Source organism: Lygodium microphyllum, chromosome 6 (assembly GCF_053477565.2).
Source record: "Lygodium microphyllum isolate KBCC chromosome 6, Lygodium_microphyllum_v1.1.10, whole genome shotgun sequence".
Classification (NCBI taxonomy): domain Eukaryota; kingdom Viridiplantae; phylum Streptophyta; class Polypodiopsida; order Schizaeales; family Lygodiaceae; genus Lygodium; species Lygodium microphyllum.
Genome location: NC_141140.1, coordinates 40,386,440 through 40,409,587, shown reverse-complemented (window position 1 = coordinate 40,409,587; position 23,148 = coordinate 40,386,440). Strand labels below are relative to the sequence as shown.

The following is a 23,148-nucleotide window of genomic DNA, read 5'->3' as shown; positions in this document are numbered from 1 at the left end:
CCCAAGAATCTACGCAGCTCTGATACATTCGTGCATACATCTTGTATTCTATCAATCCCATCTAATTTTGTTGGCGATGGTCTTCACCCATAAGGCCCACACATATGACCAACAATCAAAACCTCTTCAACTCCAAAGACAAAATTTTGTCTAGAAAGAGTTAAATGCACCTCTTCTAGATGCATCAAAATCCTCTCATAATCTTCAATATGGTATGCAACAATTTGTCTACACCCATGAGCATCCATCTCTTCATTCTTTTCATCCACTGCACACCCTTTGATTGAAACATCATCCAAAAGGGCATTGTCAATTGTGGTATAAAATCCCTGAGTACCCTATTCATAGCATTTGTCATGTGTGCCATTGAGTTCATTGCACCCTGCGGGAGAGTACACATCTATACTAACTCCAAGGGAGCCTTCATGGTTCTGATATCCCTGCTTTCAATTGCAAGCTAAAACTGATCATACCCCGAGTAAAGATCACCCAAAGAATGGATCACTCTGCCTACAAAAGCCTCTGCAAATTCATCAACCAATGTCTACCATATCAAGGTTGGTCAAATCATATGAAAATGAGGGATTAAGGATGAGAAGCTTCTTCTCTATTCTCAAATCTATTATTATTTCTCTTGCTTTTCTACACTCTTCAAGGTAATTATGGAGGTGAAGGTAGATCTGATGGAAGAGGCAGCAAGAGCTTCACGTGCGCACCAATTGGATCTTGAGGCCATAAAACCTCTCCTTTCCATGGATTTGAATACAATGAGAAATGCAATATTTTGTGAATTTTCTACACCTTTGAACTACATATTGTTATTTTTCATTCATGGTTTTGAGAGTAGAAAGAGCATCTTTGGTTTTGAGCCATGGTAGAAGCCAGCTATGTGAGAGGTGGCTTTTGTAGAGTGCGGAAGCTCTTAGATTAATGAGAGTTTTAAGACTCATTTTGAAACTCTTTCTTGGGGTATCATTTGTTGCCTAAAGAACATAATATGCCAAAATGGAACAAGGTGCTCAGGTACTGCTTGGCATTTGTAATAGGTTCAAAGAATACTCTAGCCATGTTAAACACCACAACCTTTGCAATAGTTTCTTACAATAATGTAGCCATGCTAAAGCTCTATTATTATTTTTTATTTTTGCAATTTGATTTCTATGGATGATGAATCATTCCCTTATCTCAAGTAAGTATTTGAACCATACTCTACTCTAATCTAGGTAGCCTTTGCAATAGTTTATTATAATAATGTAGTCATGCCAAAACTCTATTATTATTTTTGCAATTCGATTTCTATGGATGATGAATTATTCCCCATATCTTGAGTAAGTATTTCAACCTTCCTCTACTTTGATCTAGGTAGGCCCCTATGATAACATCACTCTGTTTACTTTGTGGTCCTTTCCCTTGGTTCTTGAGAAAGTTCATGCTGCTTTCATACACATTGATGTAGAGGGAGTATTTACTTTATTCTCTTGGAGCAAATTCATTCAATGCTATATAATTTCAATACCATCAAAGCTTTTTAAAATTGGAGATTCTTGTTGCCATCATACCATCACAACATCTCACCTTTGGATGATAGCTCTCCCCTACAATCTTTATGTCAAAGTTGTTGTTTTCTACAATCTTCCCAGTTTATGTCGAATATTTTGCCATTTTTAAATGGTACATTTTCTTGCATAAGCTTTTTAATCTAATTTTCATTGATGCATAGGTTTAATGAAATGCTTCACTTCTATAAATTGCATTGCTATGCTGACTGATTAAAATTGTTGCCTATTGCATATACATAGATTCTCCAAAACAAAGTGTGTTTCCCTCCGGCCACTTATACTAACGCACATAGTTTGAAGTGACTCCTGAGAACATGATGGACATGGCCACCCATTCACCACAATGTCACCCAATAGATAATTGCTAGAAGCAAATAAAAATAGATGAAACTGATCACAATGACCATTGCAATGGTTTTGCAAACCAAGTTCACATGTTCTCTCTCACATGCAAGTTTTAGTAACATTGTGCTAAAAGATTGACAAACTCAATTCCTTGCTTTAGAGATCATGGAGGATATCATGTAATCTTAATCATAATCATTTTGGCATTATTTGAGCCCTAAAAGCTTATCTTTTGCCTTGACTAGCTTGTCTAACTTGTAAAAGTTGGTTTTTTTGGCTAACTAGTTCCTTTAACTTACAAAAGTATTCAAGGTCGTAAAGCTTTTGTTATTGTATATGTAAACATTCTTGAGAACTATTAGGAAATTTTCATTGCTTCAGGGTGAGGGTTGTGCTAAATAAAACACTTACTAGATGACTATACATTTGGTGGTGGCACAATGCTAACTAGTATAAGTACTCCCCAACTTTAGGCTTCAAAATTTCTACTTATGTTTTCAAATGCCCGAAAAAGGAAAAAGGAATGAAAAAAACATTGGATGGTGGGAATATCTTCATTGATAAACACACCCTATGCACATGAATGAATGTAATTGGTCTTATGACCAAGGTGGATTACATGGTTCTACTAGAAAGTGCATGTTGTGCATATGCTTGTTGGTTTAGGTGCCATGTGTTACTAGTTTTGACGATAGAGATTAGCACAAGCCAAATACTTATGCATGAAAATGGCACACATCCCAATGTTTGCTTCTTCCTATAGTGGCCTACCATGAGACATCTCATAGATGAGCAACCACATTGAGAAAAAGTGCATTGTGATAGAACCTTTTGTGACATGCCAAGTCTACCACAGTGTAACACTTCCTCCCTTGATTACCATGAGGAGGAAGTGTGTTTGTGGTCAAGCTGTGCAATTTCACCACGTAGGAATGGAATGCATGCATCGCCCATGAAACCTCCTATAATAATCTCCCAACTGTGTAAGTAGAAAATTGAGGATGCATGTAGCAATTGGTGACAAATTCTCCCCTACTATGCTGTTAAATCCTCTCTCATCCGCACGTCCATCAAGCATCATTACTCATGTGGCCTCCCTCCTTACAGATGCTTCCCCTCTACACTTTTGTTAAATCCTCTCTCACCCCCACGTCCATCAAGCATCATTACTCATGTGGCCTCTTGATGCCAGGAGGCATATTCCACGGTGGATTCCGTGAGGTTTTGCAGTGGATTTCGTAAAATTATATTTATTGCTGGGGCTCATACACAAGGTGGATTCCTTGTACGAAAAGTCGATGGGGGTGCCTGTCCTTTTCGAACGTCTTGTTAATTTAATGTGCAAGTGGGTGATTCCACAAAATACATATTTAAATTAATGGATGTTTATGAGTTTAGAGTGTGCACTCATAATAAATTAAGGTTAGGATTGAGTTCTAACCTATTTATTTATTTTGTAGTTGAAGACTGCTAGGTATTCACTTTTGTCGATTTAATTTTATTATTTTCTAACAATTGTGAATGCTTCAGTTGATGTGTAGAGCAGGTAGCGGTGGCGTTGGGAAGCACTAGGCGATAACATGTATTCAAGTTATTTAGAAGAAATTATCATTTTTGATGGGCGTGCATCTTAGGCATGGTGCCAATATTTATTTTGACGCGCTTATTTATTGAAGCGCTTGACATTTATTTATTATTTTGTATGTGCATGGGCGCACGATTTAAATATTTGTTATTGAACATTGTATTTGGGCACAACTTGACTCTTTGGTGGGCACCCAATAACTTTAATTCTTTAGTGGGACAAAAGCAAACACAAAAGCTAAAGCGTGCTAATTGTAAATTGGGCTATTTTTTGAGCTTGGAGATGAATGATATATCAAATACATACTTTGTGGAGTGCTCACACAAGGCATGGGGGAGATTGTACCCAATTAATCTTTTGCTTCATGTCGTGCAAGTCTTTTCTCTTGTTTTTTGTGCAAAAGTAGAGTTCTTTTGTTCTTGGGGACCTTCCGGCGCTCGCTACGTGCGCATAGTGCATCCAATCTATGCACCAGTGGTATCAGAGCGAAGCTGAGATCGAGGACTTCCAATCGCTTATCATCTCGCGCGAAGATGGAGCTCCTGGAACGATCGAGCTCTACAGTCAATCTCATGGCAACCCATCAATACTAGCGTGTTCGTGGAAGAACCCCCTGCTACGCTGTTGGATCAACCTCTACAGTCAGTCTCATGGCAACCCAAAAATACTAGCGTGTTCCTGGAAGTGAAGAACCGCCTGCTACGCTGTTGGATCGTGAAGGACTGGCCTTACAGGCGGAGGACCACTCAGGAAGTTCCTTTGCAAAAACATTTTTCTCAGAGAGAAGCAGATAAGTAACTTTTATCAAGTTAATTAAAAAGCTTAATAAGCTTTCTAAAAAGCTTAAAATCGTGGGATTTCAATCATTGTGGCCGAAGTGTATACTCCCTGGCAACATCGATGTCAACATACTCTCGTCCGGGCACAGATCAAATTATTCGATTAAGCTTCGCTTCAAAAAAGTTAAAGCCTAAAGCTTAAAGCTTACTAAAGCTTAAGTCTACTAAGTTACAAAGGCTAACTTCTCAAGATTCAACCTTTCCCATAGCGACTGCTCGTATGCAGTTAGTCCTGAACTGGTTCTGACTTCCATCGAAGCCTCTGTTCACACCTGTGGACTGACAGAGCCAAATTCCAACACAGATTTCTATACGCAGTCTGCACACATGAATTATCTTCTTGGAAGACGACCGTGATATCGAATTCCACATCTGCAAAGAAGAAATACTACAAAAAGCCATTTATTAAAAAAAAGAAATAAGCCTTGTAAACCCGACTTTGAGCTACGCTCATCCCGCTAACAAGATTTCAAGTGTGTGAGGTCTTTTGGAATTTTGCAGGATGTCCGATCAAACCATGCAAGATTTTATGGCTGAAGGTGACCTACCCGAACCAATGATGGAGCAAAAACTGGATTTGATCATGATGCAGCTTCAAGAGGAACGAAGAGCACGTCAAACTTTGCAAGCTCAATTGGCCAATCTGCAACGATCTACCACCGACCAAGATGGATCGCAATCTGAAGATCTTATACGACGTACGATCAATGCAACACTTGAAATGCAATCTATTCGAAAAGAAACAAAGATAAGTAAAAGAAATTTTAAATTTCGTACTTTCAATGGGTCACGCGATGGAAAGACTGTACTTGCTTTTATCAGTCAATTTGATGATTATTTCCATGAAGAACAGTATGCTGAGAAAGACAAAATTAAGTATGTCACTAATCATCTAGTGGACAGAGCATCCCTATGGTGGACTATTGTCCGCAAGAGCATTGATTGTCCTACTACTTGGGAGACTTTCCAAAAGAATTTTTTGCAGAATTTCCTTCCACCCCAATTCCACGATAAAGTAATCAAACAATGGGATCTTCTGCAACAAAGGGATTGTGAGCCTATTTCACAATATACTGAGCATTTTTGGAATGCTTTATTGCAACTACGAATGCTCGGAGATGTACCTGAGGCAACCCAAAAACGCAACTTTATGTCTAGCTTACTTGGAATTTTTTTTGCGGAGGTCAACATGTTCAAGCCAACGACTCTCAAAGATGCAATTTCCTTGGCCCATGACACTGAAGACAAAATCGAGGATGAGAGAAGCGACCACAACAATTTCAAACTAATGGTAACTTTGGTTCAAAACAATTCAATTCAAATTTTCGAAGATTCAATCAAAACCGTTTCCTTCCATCTTCATTCTGTAAATCTTGGACACGACCCCTTGTTTTACCATCAAACACAAATCCAAATCCTAAGCCATCTCTCCAGCCAAATCCCAACATTCCTAAACTTCCCGCTATTACTAATAATGTGTCTAAAGCCAAACCCATAGTCTGTTACAAATGTCATCAACCTAGACATCTAGCGGCGAATTGTCAAACAAAAAAGCCAACTGTTCATATCAATTATTTGGGAGCGATAGAAGATGAAGAACATGAAGAAATGCCAGATTTTACGAAATACGATGACGACATCGGTACTACTTCAGATACTTTACCAGGTATGCCAAATTCCCATTCTTTATTAACGATGAAATGTCTTGTACATGGTAAAGAAAAGACTATTTTACATGATGATAGGAGCACACACGACTTTATTTCTGCAAAATTGGTCAAATAATTGAATTTACATACTGTTTCTACACATTATTGCATCAAGGCTGCATTCTTAGGCACTAGATACAATGGAACATAAGAAGTGCATGATTTAGAAATTAAAATTGGTGATTATGTTGAACGTAGAAATTTCTTAGTTGTCCCTTTGTAAGCTAGTGACATTATTTTAGGAATGCCTTGGCATCATCAGTACAATCCCGATATAGATTATTCTACGCATTCAATGAAGATTCATTCTAATGGGAAGCAAATCACATTGTTTGGTATGCACACTTTCGATAATTTTCCATTGCTTAGTCATACACATGCTAAACATACATTACGAAAAGGTAGCAAATTCTATTTAATATGGGTGAATGAAATTGAAGCTAAAGAAAATCAAATGCATCCTAAGCACAAACAATTTCTTTCACAATTTCAAGATTGTTTTGCTGCTGACTTACCACTTGGCTTACCACCTATACGTCCCGAAGATCACAAAATAGATCTAATTCGTGGATCACAACCACCATGTAAAGCACCATATAGACATAACCAAATTGAACAGAAAGAAATTCAAGCCCAAGTTGAAGAATTGTTAACCCGAGGACTCATTAGACCTAGTAGTTCTCCATTTGGTGCACTTGTCCTATTAGTGAAGAAGAAAAACAATACCTATAGGATATGCATTGATTATTGTGCCCTAAATAAGATCACTGTTAAGAATAGATATCCGATTCTTAGGGTAGATGATCTTATGGACAAACTACAAGGGTCTGCAATATTTAGCAAGATAGATCTTAAATCTGGATACCATCAAATACGATTGGACACATCTGATATATTCAAAACTGCATTTAGAACACAATTTGGACACTATGAATTCCTTGTTATGCCTTTTGGTTTAACTAATGCATCAGCCACATTCAGTCGTATGATGAATCACATAATTTTGAAGCATCAGCATTGTGTCATTGTTTTCTTTGATGACATATTGGTTTTCAGTAAGAATGAGAATGAGCATTATAAACATTTATCCTTGGTTTTCAAATTATTGAAAGAGAATCAATTATATGCTAATCCTGAAAAGAGTGAATTTTTCCAAACACAAATTGAATACCTAGGACATATTGTTTCATCTAAAGGTATTAAAGTTGACCCTAAAAAGATAGAAGCAATTTTGAATTGGCCCATACCTAAAAATATGTACGAATTACGTTCTTTCTTAGGTCTTGCTAGCTTTTACAGAAAATTTGTGAGAAATTTTTCATTGCTTGCATTACCTTTGACAAAATTATTAAAGAAATACATTATGTATCATTGGTCCGACAATCAATAAAAGTCCTTTGATTTACTGAAACATGCTTTAACTCATGCTCTTGTATTGCAATTACCTGACTTCAATAGACCATTTTTCCTAGTAGTCACTAATGCTTGTGGATCTGGAATAGGAGCAGTCCTTATGCAAGTTTCTCATCCCATAACTTACTCTAGCTGCAAACTTAAACCCTCTGAACTTAAGTATTCTACTTATGATAAGGAATTGCTAGCTGTAGTACAAGCTTTACGTCAATGGAAACACTATTTAATGGGATCTGAATTCATGATTAAAACTGACCAACAAAGCATTAAGCATCTCCTTAGTCAACCACAAATATGTGACCGACATATTAAATGGGCTGCTTTTATTCAAAGTTTTCATCCACTCATATAATATCAACCCGAAAAAGAGAATGTTGTTGCCGATGCTTTAAGTAGAAGACCGACTATTCATAATATCTCTGTGATATCTTTTGACTCTCTTCTCCCTATGAAAGATACCTACGACCAAGGCCCTAGTTTTCAAGTTGATTGGAATAAATTAGTTGCAAATAATTGGATTCCCATCGATTCATTATCTTACATTGATGGATTTATGTTTTATGAAAAAAGATTATGTGTAACTATTCCATTTCGATCATTTGTTTTGCATGAAATTCATTGTCCCCCATACCAAGTCCATAGAGGAATTATTTCTACTTTGCGTACATTGATTGAAGATTTTTATTGGCCACACATGTAATTTGATGTATCTAACTTTGTATCTGAATGCTTAATTTGCCAAAGAGTTAAAAGACACCATGGTAAACAATATGGTTTATTAATGCCTTTACCAATTCTAGAATGAAGAACAGATCTCAATGGATTTTATCATTGGTTTGCCTAACACTAAAGCTAATCATGACATGATTTAGACTGTTGTCAATAGGTTTAGCAAACAAGAATATTTCATTCCATGCAAGAAAACGTTAATTGCATCTCAAGCTACTCAATTGTTCTTGAAAACTGTTTTCACTAATCACGGTTTGCCAAAAATTATTTCTTACCGTGATTCTAGATTCTGCAATAAATTTTGGATTACTTTGTTTGCTAATTTAGGAACAAAGATTGATTTTTCATTTGCATTTCATCCTGAAATAAATGGGCAAACAGAAGCTACTAACAGTACCATTTTAGATCTTTTACGTGCATACACAATTTCAAAACCACAAATATGGGATACACATTTACATTTACTTCAGTTTGCATACAATAACACACCATATACAGCTACACAGAAAGCACCATTTGAAATTATTTATGGATATAGATTACCTACACCTGTTACATCATTGTCAAACAAAGTTCAAGCTGCTAATGATATTGCTGACATGCATGCTACTATTTTTGATGAAGTTAAAGATATGATTGCGAATGCCTAGAAATCATACACAAAACAAGCCAACAAGAAAAGAAAAGCTATGAGTTTCAAAATTGATGATTATGTTTGGTTACGTATTAACAAGTGAAGATTACAAAGTATTGACAAACACCCTATTGTAAAGTTAGCTCCTAGATTTTATGGACCTTTCAAGATCATTCACAAAATCAATGATAATGCATTTAAACTAGAATTACCACAACACTGGAAAATCCACAACACTTTTCGTATCAGTTTATTACGACCTTTTAGAGGCCAATTACCTATATATCATGTCTATGAAAACCCTCCATTGCTAAAAGAAGAAACTGAAATCCTTGAGCCTGAAACTATTCTAGATACTGACTTTATGACCATTAGAACTGGCCATAGATATTCTAGATATTTGGTTAAGTTTAAAAATCATCATGTTGAAGAGGCCCAATGGATGCACGCTCGAGACCTAAGTGCTTACCTCTCCACTGTTGATTCCACATTGAGCTAATAGCAATTGAGGACAATTGCTATCCCACCCCGAGGGTATGATGCTAGGAGGCATATTCCATGGTAGATTCAGTGAGCTTTTGCAGTGGATTCTGTAAAATTATATTTATTGCCAGGGCTCATACACAAGGTGGATTCCTTGTGCGAAAAGTCGATGGGGACGCCTGTCTTTTTCGGGCATCTTGTTAATTTAATGTGCAAGTGGGTGATTCCATAGCGGATGATTCCGCAAAATACATATTTAAATAAATGGACGTTTATGAGTTTAGAGTGTGCACTCGTAATAAATTAAGGTTAGGATTTAGTTCTAACCAATTTATTTATTTTATAGTTGAAGACTACTAGGTATATCACTTTTGTTGGTTTACTTTTATTATTTTCTAACAATTGTGAATGCTTCAGTTAATGTGTAGAGTAGGTAGCGGTGGCGTTGGGAAGCATTGGGCGATAGCGTGTATTTAAGTTATTTAGAAGAAATTATCATTTTTGATGGGCGTGCATCTTAGGCGTGGTGCCAATATATATTTTGTCGCGCTTATTTACTGAAGTGACTGACATTTATTTATTATTTTGTATGCGCATGGGCGCATGATGGACATTGTATTTGGGCACAGCCCGACTCTTTGGGCGCCCAATAGCTTTAATTCTTTAGTGGGACAAAAGCAAACACAAAAGCTAAAGCGTGCTAATTGTAAATTGGGCTATTTTTTGAGCTTGGAGATGAATAATATATCAAATACATGCTTTGTGGAGCGCTCACACAAGAGATGGGGGAGATTGTACCCAATTAGTCTTTTGCTTCATGTCGTGTAAGCCTTCTCTCTTGTTTTTTGTGCAAAAGTAGAGTTCTTTTGTTCTTGGGAACCTTCCGACGCTCGCTACGTACACATACTGCATCCGATCTATGCACCACCTCTCTCCTTGCAGACGCTTCCCCTCTACACTTCTTTATGCAACAGGTGCACACTACCTCCATTCTTTTCTACATCTGTTTCTATTTGCTTCATTTTTTAGTTTTTGAGTCCTATCGATGTTGGTGGTGTGTTGTGTGCGGGTCGGAGAACATGATTGCATTTGTGCACATGTAGCAAAATTCTTTGTTGTGAAGCATATGCTTGATCCTCCCCTTGTTTGTAGAAATTCGCTGCAACAGGGATGCCATGCATAAGAAATTCTCTACACATGGCACCATTCTACTTCTTGTAATGTGTGTGTCTAATTAAACATCAACAGTGATTAAATCATGGATCGGGGACATCACACTTACCACAATTTGTGGTAGGGTTTTGCATACCGTTCCACATTTTCAATTTGGGCAAATGATGACTTTCAAGAATCTAATGCCCTTCAATAACTTCCAAAGAGATCGATGACAAGTTTCGCCCTTGATTAGCAAAATTGCAAGCATGCATGTGCTTTTGAAATTCATAGTGATTGGGAGTCATGAACTTGAATTGTTGGATAATAGCTCCTACAGCCTACTTAAGTTGAATTTGGTTGCAATTAGAGTTCATCCACACTTGATTGCATGCAATTTTATTGCAACCAAGTGTGTAGGTAATCGGAAACTGTTGTTGTTGTAAGCAATTGAAAACTATTGATGATGCTACACTTGATGGTGATGTCATGTGCGGGTAAATATGGACATAGTAAGATGTCTGAAAGGATGGTGGCATTGTACAGTCTATCTTAGTTAGAGCAATTGCTAAGGAATGCCTATGCACTTGTTGAATAATCTAGACATGACACCAAAGGGCTTTAAGAGATTACAAAATGAACTATCTTGACCAAGTTAGATTACACAAGCATCCATGCCTCAAGGCTAATGTGAATAGTGCTAACAAGTAGCTGCCTACATTACAATAAGGTTGCATCACAAAGTTGCTTTTCATACTAGAAACTTTCATTGTTCTACGCTTCCAAAATTGTTGGTGCCTAATGTCGTTGGTACTGCTTTTGGCAGTGCTAATATTACTCTTGTTGAATCCAATAGTCTCACTTAATGGGTTGACTATGCCATGTGATGCTATATTGGTTTATATTTGTTTTGAAGATAAGTGATAACTGCAAGAGGTGCCAACTTCTACAACTCGATAGTTGCTTACAATGCCCTTCATTTCTATGTGTAGAATGGACATGAACCATTCCTTTCTTTGTCCACATACATTCTCAGCTTTCCAAGTTGCGACACCCCAACTGAGAATATAACAATAAGCTCTCACAAATATCTTAGCTAGAATTTCAAATGTCACATTTTCCTTTTCATGATGAACTAGTCCCAAACTCTTAGCCTTATTGTAGCTCACACCGTACAAGAACACATTCCAATCATTGATACATGTAGCTCTTTTTGAGCCACCACCTTCACAAGGGCCAACAACAACTCCCCTTGTTGCATCAAGGCCTCCTACTCTTATTTGGCTTGCTCTACTTGCTGCTACAACTACTGTCCATCCACCCATAGCCCAAATGACACAATAGACACACATACATACATACATACATACATACATACATACATACATACATACATACATATATATATATATATATATATATATATATATATATATATATATATATATATATAGAGAGAGAGAGAGAGAGAGAGAGAGAGAGAGTTATGGAGCTTGCACATCACAATTTTGTTGTTTTGAACCTTCCATAAAATTGACATAGGTCTTCTTAATGTGAGGCAAGCAACAAGAACACTGAAACTGTGCCTCAACAAGAACAAAGATTGGTTAGATCAGAACAAAGCCAGTATGGTAGAGAGAGAGAGAGAGAGAGAGAGAGAGAGAGAGAGAGAGAGAGAGTCTCTTCTTGCACTGTGGAAAACCATATCTTGTCAAGGTGGACAAGATGAGAGCTCTTGGAAGTTTATGCCATGGAGTGGGTTTTAAAACATTGAAAAGAGGAGGTAGGTTTACCAAAAACCAGGAAATTGTGGTTCAAATTGTGGCAGGCCTCCTTAACATTTGCGCATGATCTTGGTTTTGGTTGCACCTATTTTGATGGGAAAAAAAAAGTTCGACTGGCTAGTACCTCATGTGTGAGGCCTATGAACATAAACCCTCCCTAGGGAAAATTCTCTTCCACTCCAATCAATCTTTGACGCACAAAATATTCCATAGCCACATCAAAAAGGGTCAACCATGGTTACTCCGGTTTCAACCCTAATGATACAAGATGAGTATGATTCATGAGTTTGCATACGGCACCGCAGTTCGTGTGTGTGAACATGGAAGGAGGGAGGGAGAAGGATGTGAAGGTGGTGAAGCTTATGCCCACTCCGCTTTCTCCTGAGAGTTTTAGCCCGTTCGGGCAGGTCATTGGTCCCACGCCTGATGGTGCATCGTTCGGCCCCGACGACGCACAGCTCCACCTCTCTGCAGGAACACCAAGGTTAGGGTTTCGTTCCGCATTTTGTTTCCTGCCTGCCTGTCTTTCCTCTCCTGAAAAATCCCTGCATTAGTTCGTCTTCTCCATGTATCCCCTGTGCTTTTAAATTTGTATGCACGTCTGGAGATTGGAAATAACTCTGCATTTTGTGCTCTATGGCTCTCATCTCGTGACTGTGCTCTCTGTTGTCCAGGCTGTCTACCTAGAAAAGCCTACATGCAGTTCTTGCAGTGAAAACGCAGAAGCTTTGCATAGAGATTCTGGTTTTCTGCTTTTGTTTGGTTTTCTATTGATGGTGGCCGTTGTTATTGACGTTCTAAAGGACATGCTGTGCAGAGATTAATGCCAGTGTTTTCTTGTTTTAACATATTTGTGTCGTCATGTTCTTGAAAGCAGATAGTACTTGGCCATGTTGATGATATTTAATGTGCAATTAGCAGGTTCTACATCATGAGACTGGAAAACAGGCCCCTTAAGTTCAGCACTATCACACATCATGCAAGTGTTACACAATGCTTGGGGTCAGCTGGTGCCCGCCCTTGGTATATCGGTGTTGCAAAGCCAAGCATTGTACAAGATACTGATTACAGTAAGACGGGGTTGGGACGAGGCATTGGGAATGCTAACCCAATTCATTCACATGCTGGTCATCACTACATTCCACCCTCTCCAGATGATGTACAAGTATTTCGAGTCGAGGGGCCTAATTTCTTGAAGTTGCATGTCGGTACATGGCATGCTGGTCCACTTTTCAAAGATCCTACCATGGACTTTTGCAATTTGGAGCTTTCAGACACCAATGTGCGTATATTTTCTGTTTTCAAGCTTAGCTGTTTAGATATACATGCATTTTGTCTCATGATGAACAAAGAAAGAGAGTAAGACTCATATAATGTGCAAATAAATCACAAGGTAAAGTTCCATAGTTGCTTTCTTGCAAGAGGACTCACTGGCTTTGTGATCATGCATTTGCACTATTGAATCTTTTTCTGATTCTCTTTTAGTCACTAAACCTCACGCCGTGTCTAGGTAAATTTTTAAGTGTAACACGTCATTGGAATGTATGCTTTCATTAAGCCTGATGATTGGTTGAAGAACGGAGATATGAATTAACCATGTGTTGAAGCTAGGAAGTCTCTTGGCTCCACAAGGTATATGAACATAACTTACACTTATCAAATGATGAAGGCTTGTATTCCTTGATAGCATACTATTGTATGTGCTAGAATAGTTCCTTACAATGTAAGGTTTGTAGTTGTTGGTAGACTGTAGTACATTACCCCACTTCTTTATTTGTCTAGAGAAGTGATTTTATCATTTCATATCTAAATTGTGTAGAACATGATTGTTGAAGTCAAAGGATGTTCGACCATCCATTTGATTGTAGATAATTTAATACTATGGTTGCATGTGTGGTGAATTACCATCAACATACAACTCAAGCATAATAAAAATTTAATAAATGATTATAGAAGTATGAACAAGAGCTCTATAAAGGAAAGGATACTTCCCCTTATTGAGGATACATTCTTTGAGTAAGGGCTTTTGTAAGGAGGCATCATTGAATCAACTAGAAAGATATTGCAAGGCTCCTCACCAAGAAAAACACTTGTAGATTGGCGAAAGGAATATATCTACTTAAGTGTGTAAGAAACATCGGTATAGAGAGGTATGATAGTCCATTGGAGCAAATATGTTTCTCACCAAGAAAAACACATGTAGATTGGCAAAAAGAATATATCTACTTAGGTGTGTAAGAAACATGAGTATAGGGAGGTATAATAGTCCATTGGAGCAACTATGTTATAGTCAAATTTTGGTGAAGTCTTTGCTTCATTTAGTCCTTAAGTAGATTGACCACATGTATCTTGTACTCTATTTATTGATATTGCAATAAATCTTATTGAAAGAACAATTAAGTAAAGAGTTGATAAGTTTAAGCAAAACCAAACTTGACAATTTCTCAAACTTGTTTAGCAACTTGCCCTCTTTTCACTTTAGGAAAACTTATTCTTAGGTTGATGGCGATGCTTGGGAACGTCTAGTTGTGTGTAATAAGCATTGCATCCTTTTGGGTCATCCTCTCCCTTACAAGTTGGTTTTAAGGTCTTTCATTAAGAAAGACAAAAGAGGTAATTCTCTCACTAAGAAAGACGAGATGTGATCCTCTGGAAGTGAGGAGAGAAGTGATTTTCTCTTTCTAAGGTCTAAAATGACACAAGATTTGTTAGCAGAGTATTTGTCAGCTCATGTGTGAGTCTGAGCTTGATCTGGGCTGGGCATTTTTATTAGGTATTTTAGGTATTTTTCTGGTGTGGCATTTTATGCCAGTGGAGCATTTTATGCACCACTCGGCCAGCATTAATGCTGTCCGACCAGCATTATTGCTCCCTACTTTTTCAGCCTATTTATACTCAGTGGCTTCTCCTCAGTCATCATCATCATCTTCACCGTCTGCAGACTCTATGGAGAGAGGAGCCAGAGCCAGTGCCAGTGCCCACGCAGCCAGTGACTCACTGTTGTATGCGATTGTCTCGTGTTCAGATATATGGATTCCATTTTCTGTGCATATATCTGAGTTCTCATCTGTATCTTGTTCTTTTCTTTTCTCTTTTTGTCTTGTGTTTCAGCAGTTTATTTCAGCACATGTTTATGCTTCCACCGCTGCTCCACTTCTGACATGGTATCAGTTTTCAGGATGTGTGTTTCTGCTGTGTTTTATTGCTGATTTCAGGACTGTTTTGTACCCCTGCTGATCAGGCGATTGCTGTAGCAGCCAGGCGACCTGTTTTGGGGCTGTTTTCAGCCTGCGTTTTTTGCAGTTTTGCCATCGTCTGCTGCCTACGCACCCTTTGCTGCCTGCGTTTTTCATCTGCAATTGCTGGCGACAGTTTTCTACCTGCTTTTCTCCAGTTTACAGCCTGCGTTTTGCTGATTCAGTGTCTCTCGTGGCTGGGTGATTGTTACTTCAGGCCGTTTTTGCTGTTTTTGGCAGTTTTTGACTGATTTTTTGACTTTCTGCAGCAGATTTTGTCTTCTATTGCTCAGATTTTGGGTTATATTGCATATGAACTCTCATTTTCTGCCGTCTATGCTTGTGTTTTGGCTGTGTTTTCTCTCTACATTCCATCTCTTCTCTACTTCTCTTCTTATCCTCTCCATATGGCTCCTCTGTGCACTTCCACTGATGATAAGTTACATGGACCTGATTATCTCACATGGAGTGCTGTCATGAAAGCTTGGTTTGTGCAGAAGCGGTTCTAGTACATCGTCTGTGGAGCTACTCCTCGTCCTCTCCGTCCTTTTCCTCTTCCTGAAGACTTTGATGAGGACAACCATGAGGAAGCGTTGCTCACATGGGACTCGGACGATGCTCGTGCTTACTCGGCGTTGCTTCGGTGTATTTCTAAAGCGGTCTTACCGGCGGTTACCTCTTGTAGGACATCTCCTGAAGTATGGCAGAAGTTGCAGCAGATGTACGAGGCACCTTCCACCATGTGGGCAGTCACACTTTATGGCCAGCTCCAGCAGATGAAGTTTGAGCCGAAAGATACTATTCAGTCTTTTCTTCTTCGTGTTACGCAGGTACAGGATCAGCTTCGGCACATGCAATCTGCTCTTCCCGAGGCGCATCTCGTTGGGATGGTCCTCTACAAGCTCCCCCCGGAGTTTGATGGAGTGGCCAATGCTTTGCGGGCGTAGACATCATCGACTCCTGTCAGTTTTACACATATGATCTCGATGCTTCTTGAGCATGAGACATTCTTGAGATTACAGGGGTGGCTTCCGGCACATTATGGAGGCGAGGCTTATGTAGCTTTAGAGAGGGGTGACGGGAAGAAGAAGTCGAAGGCTTAGTGTTACCACTGTGGCAAGAAGGGACATTTGCGGAAGGACTACAAGAAGTTAGCGACTTCCAGGAAGAAGGAGCAGAAGAAGTGGGATGTTGACTCTACCGATAAGTCCTCTCCTTCATCAGACTCCGACTCAGATCCTCCGACCAAGGTGAAGTCCAAGGCGCGGAAGGGATCCTCTTCTTCGGATCGCGGGAAGGGCTTGGTGGCCCCTTCCTCGGCTGCTTTCTAGTGGTGGTGATGAGGTCATCCCTCACGACTCTCTTGTGCCAGAGAGGGAGTGTGAGCGGGTGTTCAGATGGGGCATCCGCGCCTCATCTATACTTTTATATAGGTGCATAGGATCTAGAGAGGGACGTCCCTGACGCATTGACTTCAGTCTGGCGGAATCAAATCCTGGAGCTGGGATTGACATCTAGGTTCATGCTGAGCTGGTTATCTGACAGAGAGCGGGAGGCTTTCGTTTGGAGCCCACATGAGGGGACACTTTGCCGGTCTGGCCAAAGGTGGGGAATCCATGGTCACCTATGTTCAGGGGCATTTTTGACAGGATGGTCTTGTATGCTACTACGAGACATTGGTGATGGACACAGAGACATGCTATGATCTTCTCTATTTTCAGGTGTTTGGTACGATCGACATCGACATCAGGTTCTCTCCGAGGCACCTTGGTGGTGGCTTGATCACCCACTGCTTGGGTATCCATGGTTCTACTTGGTGGTTCTATGTTGTATAGTTTCTGATCCCTTTTCATTGTACTATTGTATTGTATCAGATCACTCATGATCTGAGATAGGGTGTTAGCAGAGTATTTGTCAGCTCATGTGTGAGTCTGAGCTTGATCTGGGCTGGGCATTTTTATTAGGTATTTTAGGTATTTTTCTGGTGTGGCATTTTATGCCAGTGGAGCATTTTATGCACCAATCGGCCAGCATTAATGTTGTCCGACCAGCATTATTGCTCCCCACTTTTTCAGCCTATTTATACTCAGTGGCTCCTCCTCAGTCATCATCATCATCTTCACCGTCTACATACTCTATGGAGAGAGGAGCCAGAGCCAGTGCCAGTGCCCATGCAGCCAGTGACTCACTGTTGTATGCGACACTGTCTCGTGTTCAGATATATGGATTCCATTTCCCGTGCATACATCTGAGTTCTCATCTGTATCTTGTTCTTTTCTTTTCTCTTTTTGTCTTGTGTTTCAGCAGTTTATTTCAGCACATGTTTATGCTTCCACTGCTGCTCCACTTCTAACAAGATTTTGTGTGGAATTCAATCTTAAGGTTGAGGCCCAAGGCAATCTAATGAACTCTCCTTATCTATGGCTCAAGGTGGTTTCATGACCACAAGTTAAGAGTACAGTTTAAAAATCTGTTTTTCTTAAAATAGGCATGATGAGTCCATTTCTAAAATATCTTGCGATAGAAAGTCAATCTCTAAAAACGGTCCTCAAAGGTTATCGAAAACAATAAGATCTACAACTTTCCTGTTGGACGTTTTTTCATCCAAGCAACGCACAGAGAGATATCTTGAAATTGGTGCTGCAGAGTAGGTTGTGGAATAGCCACATCTTGCATGAAGATCAACCTCTCCAATCTTGGCACTCAAGTCTCTCTCCAAGAAGAGAAGATTATCTCTTTTTTGGTAGTAAACATTAAGGGATGAAAAATACATCATAAAAATTTTCTAAGAGTTTTCTTATGCTTGCATAAGTTACATGGTAGTTCCTTCTCTTTCACATTGTGTGAGTTGGAAGGTTGGTTGGCTTGTGTTTCTTAGTTCTCGCATAGTTATTGAGTTTTACCAATCAATACTCAATAGTTAAGACTACAAAAATAAAATCTTGTTCAAATTATTGTTGAGCAATTAATAGTCAAGTTCAATGTGCCCTACTTAGATGTGTTTGTCATAGAAACAGAGAAATATTTAATATTCCGTTGGAATGAGACCATGATCTAGTCACGTCTGGTGAAGCCTTGGCCTCACTTAGTAATGAAGTACATTGTTGACATGTGTCTTGGCCTATATCGTTGAGGTGCCAACAATGTTTAGTTAAATAATAGGTAAAACAATTGAAACTAAAATCCACAATATCTCGAACTTGTTTGTCAACTTGCTCTCTTTCCATTTGAGAAAAACTTATTCAAGTCAATGAAATTGTCTATCTTTTTTTTGGGTGCTAAAGGTTAAAGGGAATGAGAATGCAACATGACATTCTTGCAAGAGTTTTCTTATGGTTGTTTAAGTCGAGTGCTAGTCTTTTTTTTTTTGCCTTGTTTGAGGTGGAAGTTTGGGATAGCTTACTTTTTAGCTTTTGTATGAGAGCTCTTGTAGAATTTTAAAAAATACTACAATGGGTGCTAGGGTTGGGGGCCAATTTTGTGGTGTTGTCTTTGGCAAGATCTAGCTCCTTTGTCCTTTCTTTGATAGAGGTAAAGTACTTGTAGTATACTCATTTGCTTAGGCGGCTATCTGGTTTTAGTCGATGTTAGCAGACATTGGGTTTTCTTAGTAGGGGCATGCTTTTCTTGTGACACTAAGGTGCTCTTGCCATTTTGGAGAATGAGATGTTTCATGTGAGGATGAAAATTGAGGTCTTGTATCATTATTGCTTCTTTTGGATGGAGAGGTAGAGCTGGTCTATTTTCCTATGAAGGATAATGTTGTGACATCTTCACGAAGGCCCTTCCCTTACCTTCTATGCATCCTCACATGCACCTTGTTGGCCTTCAAGCATGCCTAGAATGTGAAAGGGGTTGTTAGCATTCATTTTTGTTTTTATTGTTATCCCCCTTTTAGTGAGCTCCATGGAGTTTCATGAAGACTTTGGAGCTTTGATTGAGTATTTATATATGCACTTGTTTCGTATTGTCATTCCTATATTTTTGGCCATTCCAACATTTCAAGGCACATTTCATACATGATGCAGCTTGGCGAACTTTTGACTTGCAGGTCAATTGGGTTTGGCATGTTCGTTGTAGGTTAACCCATTTGGATTGGTCGGTTAAAATTGGGTTGTAGGTTTGCCAATTTCTTCCTTAGCCTATATATAAGCTGCCTATTGTGCCTCCCTCACATGATTGAACTTTGAGATCATTGCTTGTTACTAGAATGAGAAACGTGAAATGACTAATATTAATTTAATTAAATTGCACCTAATATTTTCAATTAAAATGAGTTCTAATTCTAGCTCCATTGCATTGAAGCGAAGGATGTGATGTTGAGCATACAATGGCCAATGTCCCATAAGGCTAGGGTGAAAGGAGCAAGGTGAAACTTTCATTAGATTGGAAGTTTGGATTGGAACTAGTCTTCCTTTTGAGAAAGGGTGGTAATGACCTAACTTAACACTAATTACAACAAGTAACAAATTCACATAAACTAAATTTGACCATGGTGAAAGGAGATATCAAGATTTGCATCATTTTCCATTGAGAAGGGGCATAGCTAGATTGCTTGTCTTTTGCTTAAGAAGTGGCATTCTTTGTTTCTTCTTTATCTTTGAAGGATTATGGGGATGTTCTTTGTATTAAGAATATGAGCCAAACGGGATGTGTCTCATTGAAGTGTTATGGCTATTTGTCAGCTATAGTGTTTGTCTCATTTTTGAAGAGTTGTTTCTTCGTGGATAGCAATTATAATGCTTTATGTGGGTGGCTAGGTGGTGGTATTGGGATAATGCAAGTCAAATTTTCTTGTCTTTTGCAACATAAAGGCAGTTACTCAAATTGTTTTGGCCAGATGTCAAATTCTAAGAGGCTAGCATCAAGCCAGCCTATATTGGCGGTTCTTTTCTCTTATGTCTTCGGGTTGTGTACGAGGATTTTCCTTGAACACCGCTTGTGTGACAACGTGTAGGGGATATTTGTATGCAGCCTTTTTCTTTTAGATCACAAATTTATTCCTTCATTCGTATTTGTATTTGTTTTTCTCTTACGTATGCACTCACTCACTCACTCACACACACACACACGCTCTCTCTCTCTCTGTGTGTGTGTGTGTGTGTGTTCTTAGTTTCATGTTGTGCACTTACATGTCTCTCACCTTTGGCACTTTTCGTATACGGTATACCTTGTCCTACCCAATCTTGTCGATTGCTAGAAGCTAGATGGAATTAACTATTTCCTCTCAACAATTGTAAGGTCAAGGCCATCTTTGATACTTTTAAATGAGCTTGTTTTTCTTCCCATTTCAAGGTTGAGTGGATCCTAAAACAAGTGCTTTTGCAGATTTTGTAAGCTCTTATTAGCTAGCGTTTGTGTGTTCAATCATTCTTCTTCCTAAACTTTGAGGATGTAGTTTTGTGCACATTTGTCATGTTCTTGAAGTGTTTATTTTTCTTTCACACTCTTTCCCTCTCTCTCTCTCTCTCTCTCTCTCTCTCTCTATGTTCTTGCTCCAATATTGCACACTCACATATATCTCCTTTTTGGCACCTTTTGTATAGGTGCTTGTCGTACCCAAAAGCTAGATGGGACCAACTATTCCCTTTGGAGTTGCAAGGTTGAGGCCATCTTCCAGACTTTTGACCTTTGGGAGTTTGTCTCTCCCCATTCCATTGTGGAATCTGTATCCAAAAACAATAGCTTTTGCAGATTTGTTAGCTCTTTGAGATCGATTATGTGAAGAAGTTCTACTATAGAAAACACAAAAACAATTGTATGATGAATGCACAGACTGATAAAAAAACACAGTTATGGTCAGGGTAACAAAGAGACAATGGACATAGTGAATAATACTGAACGAATATCAAATAGAATACAATGCTCAATTTACCAAACACACTATCCAATGAAGAATAATGACCCTTGAACTCCCATGTTTCAAGGATTGCGGTAGAGAGTATGAGCTGGAGAGTGTGTTGTATTTGGACAGATCCTGAAATGTAGCAAAGGAGTCTTCGAAGGTGTCTAGCAGAAACAAATGTAGTAGTGATGTGCCAAATCATTGTTAGACGGGCAAAAAACAAGATAGAACTAGCAAATGTAGTTGATAATGACGGTGACGGCTTCTAAAATTTGGGGATCCCCTGAAATTTAGGGCCCCCCCAGTGGGGGTGTCATCTGAAAGCTCTTTATGAGTACATTACAAAAATAGTGCTTAAGTTTTCATACAAGTTTTATATGCAAAGATATGTGCATTTTAAGCTTCCACCTACACATGCACGTTGTAAAAACAATTTGTGATTATGCCTCTTGCTGCTTGGAACTATTTGTTTTGGTAGATCTAGCCCACACTTCCTAGGCATTAATCTTGTGTGTGAAACTGACCTTGATATGCTGGAGTTTCTGTCATATATGCCCAATTGGGTCCTATGAATGCTTCTACTATACAGAAAATGTAGCAAATTTGAAAAAGGCAAATGCCATTGACAATCCATTCAAAGTACTATGGTGTGATTAGAGCATGGATCTAGTATTGCCAAGGATTTGTTTGATGTGCAAAGGAAATTGGAGATAATAAATTGCTTTCAATGTTACCTGCAAAAACATCATAGCTTTTCCTTTGGTCATTCATAGGTAGTTGTTATCAACTCTGTGGTCTGTTGCTAGCAGCATTATTGGGGGTTCTACCATTTTGGACATTCTCTCTTTGTGTTGTCTGCTTGTAGCTGACAATTGTGATCCATTTACTGAAAATACATAAAAAGCAGGTAAATGTGCTGCGGGTGGTTATGTTTGTAACTGCTGCAGTAAACCTTGTCTTGGATTGGTTGCAATCCCAGGATGGTTCCTTGATCTAAAGAAGTGTTTGTATATTGCAGGTGGTTGATCACACTACTCACAAGTTTGAGCAAGGAAATGGTGTTACTTTTGAAATCGATGATTAAAGGAATACAAAATCAAAGATGGGATGGATGATCGGTGGTGGTTTCAGTATAGGAGTGGATATTAGATGCTGAGAGACATATGGAAGTTGCCATCTATGATGCCAGGGCTTGACACATAGCTTTATCACCATAACCCTTCCCTTCTGTTTTATTCAAGGATCACGAAAGAGTGAAGATCAGGTTCTTTTCCTGCAGAAGGAAGAACATGAAAAATGTGCCATTATCAGGCCAGGGGAAAACTTTGAAGCAAAAACCAGAAGCCCTTGCAACTCTTGTACATGGTACAGAGAGTCTCGTTGTGTATGAAACACTTGGTGCATCTAGAGCTCTAGGGCAGCTTTACTGCTTAAGTGTATAGAGCATACTTGGCCTTCCAAGGCATGTTATATCACACTCTGCAGAAGCTATTATTACAGACGAGTATGGGAAGAACTTGGGACTTCTGTATTATAAAAGATCAAATGGAGGCTTTGTTTCTCTACTTAAAATAAGCTTCGTTCATCTTTTGAGAACATACAAACATTACCAGATGAACTTGGACATGCTTACGAAGTTCTTAGACTTGGCTGATGATGGATTGTGATATGTGTTAGTCTGATAGCTGTGTAAGTCTCAAAAATGTGTTTGTATTTCACATTAATATTGGAAGGCAGTTACATCTACTGTCTTTTGAAATTTGAATCACGCATGGGATGAATTCAATTGAATTCCTTGTTTCCTTTATAATAGTCAATCAAATAACATGTGTAAT

The 23,148-nt window shown here is 38.8% G+C and overlaps 1 protein-coding gene across 2 annotated transcripts; it reads left to right on the top strand.

The window, feature by feature from the left end:
• Positions 1 to 12,475: 12,475 nt before the first annotated feature.
• Positions 12,476 to 22,888, top strand: LOC148034491 (uncharacterized). Of its 2 annotated transcripts, XM_087679435.1 has the most exons (4): positions 12,476 to 12,716; positions 13,154 to 13,514; positions 21,015 to 21,070; positions 22,332 to 22,888. In XM_087679435.1, the coding sequence occupies exons 1-3, from the start codon at positions 12,514 to 12,516 to the stop codon at positions 21,036 to 21,038; spliced, it is 588 nt and encodes a 195-aa protein (XP_087535561.1). In that variant the 5' UTR covers positions 12,476 to 12,513; the 3' UTR covers positions 21,039 to 21,070; positions 22,332 to 22,888. The 2 variants fall into 2 exon arrangements, with proteins under 2 accessions (XP_087535561.1, XP_087535560.1); XM_087679434.1 differs by lacking the exon at positions 21,015 to 21,070 and having other exon boundaries at positions 12,479 to 12,716.
• Positions 22,889 to 23,148: the final 260 nt, after the last annotated feature.